We start from the raw sequence: 3,675 nt of genomic DNA, 5'->3' as shown, positions 1-3,675 counted from the left end.
CCAGTCCCTTTCTTCGTGTCCGACCTCTCAAAGAGGTCGGGTATCCGATAGAGGCCATCCTTTAAGGTGGGCCTTGTGTCTTTATTGGGTCTGGCTTTATAATTTTGGTCAGGGTATGAACAGTGCCTCTGCTTGAGTCTTGATCTTTACATAGGTTGGGTTCGAGCATTCTGTGGCTTCTGCTTAGACGTCGGGTGCTCCTTTCTATGGAGGTTGGGTTTTTGACCCGTTTGAAAATTTAAACGTTTGTTCTTTGTAACTCTTATAAATAGTGCTCAAATTGCTCTTGTGTTTTTCGAAAAAACTTTTTTGCCTTTAAAATAGAGATAGGCCTTTTGAGATGTTGAGTTTCCTTTCATAGGTTCGACTTCGAGTAATCGGCCTTTATCAAGTTATTTTTACAACTCGTTTTTTATCCGATCACATTGAGATCGCTTCATACGAGTTGTTTATATAACTTCTTACATTAACTTGCACCTCATCGCTTCATCTTGCCGACCAGGTTTAGGTCGGACAATAATTTTTTGCATTTTGTCGAGCTTAAATTAATGCGTCTTAAGTAGGAAACTTTTGGAAAAATAGGAATGAAAGAAATATGAATTTTTATTAGTAAAATAAAAAACTCCTTTACAGAAATCTATGTGCAAGGGGATTGAGTGCCCCTAACCCCCGTGCTGGTGCCTCATTAAAAACCCTGAGATCGGGAAAAAAGAGTGCACCTCTGCACAAGGTTCACTGCTTAGCTGTAGTACCTTCTTAGGTTACATGCGTGTTAGGACCTCGGGAGCTCTCGCCCTTGGAGGTCGGACACTTTGTAGTAACCTTTGCCTAAGATCTCTACTATTTTATAGGGTCCTTTCCAATTAGCAGCCAGCTTCCCTTCTCCATCTCTCGGGCTTGGTAGGGCAAATTTGGCAGAGGAAGAGGTTCCCTTAGTCGGGAATTTTCTTTGGCCTCGGACGAGACCCAGTATTTCAGCGGTTTGTGGAAGTTCTTCTTCTTCGGGATGATGGATTTCCGAATGGATCCTCGTTGGGTTAGGGTTGGCCGATGGCCCTTCCCCTTGGGGGCCCTGTGCTTGAGGTGGAGGAGGCAGTATAATGGCGTTGCTCTCTAGTTGGGACTCGTCTTCGGATTCAGATGCTGTGTAGCCGTCTTCGTGCTAGTTGTCCGCCATCACTATGGGATGAATTCTAGGTCCCCGGCAACGACGCCAATGTTCCGAGGGTTACCTGAAACGTTGGTTTGGGTCTGAACGTGAGGTCCAGATCTCTTGTGATGACAGCGCCCGATCTTTTTGGTGTTAATGTGCAACATGTCCGAGTTCCTCTTGAGAAGGTGGGGGTAGTACCTGCAAGGGACTCCGATGCTTAAGTTAGCAAGGGTTTTAAGTAGATTTTTAGTAGAGTAGAACATAAGTTATACCTGAGGGTACCAGTATGTTTATAGTAAAGTTTGATAACCTCCCTAGAGGCAGTAGCTCTATCTTATCTTATATAGTATGAATTTGTTGAGATCTTATCTTCTAGATGAAATAGAAATAGTATGAGAGATTTGGAGAGACAGTTACTTATTTAGATAAGTACAAATCGGTTCCTTTCGTCATGTCCGATCTCTTATCTCTCAAAGAGGTTGGGTATCCGATAAAAACCATCCCTTAAAGTAAACCTTGTGTCTTTATTGGGTCTGACCTTAGAATATGAACAACAACCTTTGTTATTTTTATTATATAAACAAAGCACATTTACTAAAGATTTAATTTGTATGTACCAGTAAAAAGTTTATACGACCATTATATTATTATCATTATTATTGTCATATCAATAAGATATTTAATTCAATTACTCCTAAATTAAAAATCATACTCCATCATCCCAAAGTAGAAACTATAACTTTCCAAGAATTTTTGGCTGGCCATAATATTCCCCAATTTTAAATTTCTCCACCAATGAAGAACAAGGCATAAAGAAGATCTTATTGGGCATCTTCTTAGGGAGAAACGGCAATAACTAGAAAGATAACATAAATAATGAAAAAAAAAATATAAATTGAACTAACAAGGAAGCCCTGTAATCATATCATATCACATTATTTCAACACAGTGGTTATTCGTAGAAACATATCAATATCAGTATCATGGATCATGGTCCATAGACCATAATAAGTCAACACTTGATGCCTCAACATGTGTTGACCAAAGTGCCCTTCAAATCCAAAAGACATTCATTCAGTGGAACAGAACTCTTGTCTACTTTCTAGCTATCTTGCAATTATTAAACTACACTGGTAAGAAAAATTACATTACTAATTACTAATAAGAGGTATTAATAAAACATTATGATTGTGTATTTAATTGAAAAAAAAAGGACACTTTTTACCATAATAATATCTAAAATACACATTCAAATGCATTTATACAAGTTCAGTTCATTAAATGATCAAAATAAATAAATACTTTATTATCATTTCCTTTCCTAGTAAAAAATAACCCCATTTTTTTTACTTTTTTTTTCTCTCTCTATTTTAAGACAAGAATCAAGTTCCAACATGGGAAAGAGCATCCTAGTCAAATCCACCAAAGCTAAAAATAAACATACATGGATGATTGTAGTTATTTTTATATAAAATTGATATTTAAATATTATTAGTCTAACCATTTTTAATTATTAACTTCACATCAAGACAATTACAATTTAACGTGAATATCCAAAAAAAAAATTAAAACCCAAAATTACAACAACAACAAAGGGAAAAAATTTTAATCATAAACCAAAATGACTCCCCAAAAATAGTAAACAAAGAAAAATAATTCCCCCCAATAACGTATTACCAATGGAACCTTTTTTACTTGTTTTTTCCTTTTTTCCCCCTTACTCCATAACATGAATATTTTTTTTTTATAATTACTCAAAGTGTTACTTACCGTCACCGTCGGTGATCTTCCCTTCGGTGACAGACGCGAGTTTCTGGAGGTTTAGCTTAACGACTGTATCCGAGAACAGACGAGTATCCTCTTCGGTGTTCCCTTCTGGAACGTCCACAACGTACGACTCCAAAACAACGGTCCAGATCTTCCCATCATGTTCGAACCCGTGAACGCTAGTAACTGACCGGTAATTCCTCAAGCGGTGCTCACCCCCAACAATAGTGAACCCGATGACGTGTCGGTCATCGTCCAACACGTCGAGCCTCTCGGTACTGGTGTTAGCCGGTAAACCGGATATGACGTCGACGTAGCGGGTGCAGCCTACGGCGAGCTGGAAGTCTTCGCTGACGTGGCAAGACTTGATGAAGTGCTTGTAGGATTGGGGCTTGTCGAAGCGGCGGAGGATGGACCAGACGGCGTGCGGCGGCGCGTGGATGCGCTGCGCGAGGAGGGAGGAGCACTGGCGGCGCGTGGTGGAGAGTGGGTATGTGTGGTGCGTGGCGATTGAGGGTTTTAGGGTTTCGAATTCTTCTTGGGTGAGACCTGCGGGGAGAGCGAGGTCGTGATGGGTCGGTGTATCGGGTTCGGGTTCGGGGGTTGCGTGATTTATGTTTGTGTGAGTTTGTGTTTCTTCTTCCATTGCTTCTTCCTCTCAGAGAGAGAGAGAGAGAGAGAGAGAGAGAGAGAGTGAGTGTGTGGATAGCGATGGGAAATAAACAAATTATAAATGTGATAAAAAGGGGTCAAAT

At 39.9% G+C, this 3,675-nt stretch overlaps 1 protein-coding gene across 7 annotated transcripts; it reads right to left on the bottom strand.

Moving 5' to 3' along the window:
- LOC107631002 (abscisic acid receptor PYR1-like) lies at window positions 582–3,675 on the bottom strand. 7 transcript variants are annotated; one of them, XM_021109842.1, is made up of 2 exons: window positions 2,924–3,675; window positions 582–1,351 (listed from the first exon to the last, which is right to left on the bottom strand). In XM_021109842.1, the coding sequence occupies exons 1-2, from the start codon at window positions 3,564–3,566 to the stop codon at window positions 1,194–1,196; spliced, it is 801 nt and encodes a 266-aa protein (XP_020965501.1). In that variant the 5' UTR covers window positions 3,567–3,675; the 3' UTR covers window positions 582–1,193. The 7 variants fall into 7 exon arrangements, with proteins under 7 accessions (XP_020965501.1, XP_020965563.1, XP_016189826.1 ...); XM_021109904.1 differs by lacking the exon at window positions 582–1,351 and adding an exon at window positions 1,393–1,686 and having other exon boundaries at window positions 2,924–3,672; XM_016334340.2 differs by lacking the exon at window positions 582–1,351 and adding an exon at window positions 1,921–2,204 and having other exon boundaries at window positions 2,924–3,674.

This window comes from Arachis ipaensis, chromosome B01 (assembly GCF_000816755.2).
Source record: "Arachis ipaensis cultivar K30076 chromosome B01, Araip1.1, whole genome shotgun sequence".
NCBI lineage: Eukaryota > Viridiplantae > Streptophyta > Magnoliopsida > Fabales > Fabaceae > Arachis > Arachis ipaensis.
This window is presented reverse-complemented; position numbering and strand designations above follow the sequence as displayed.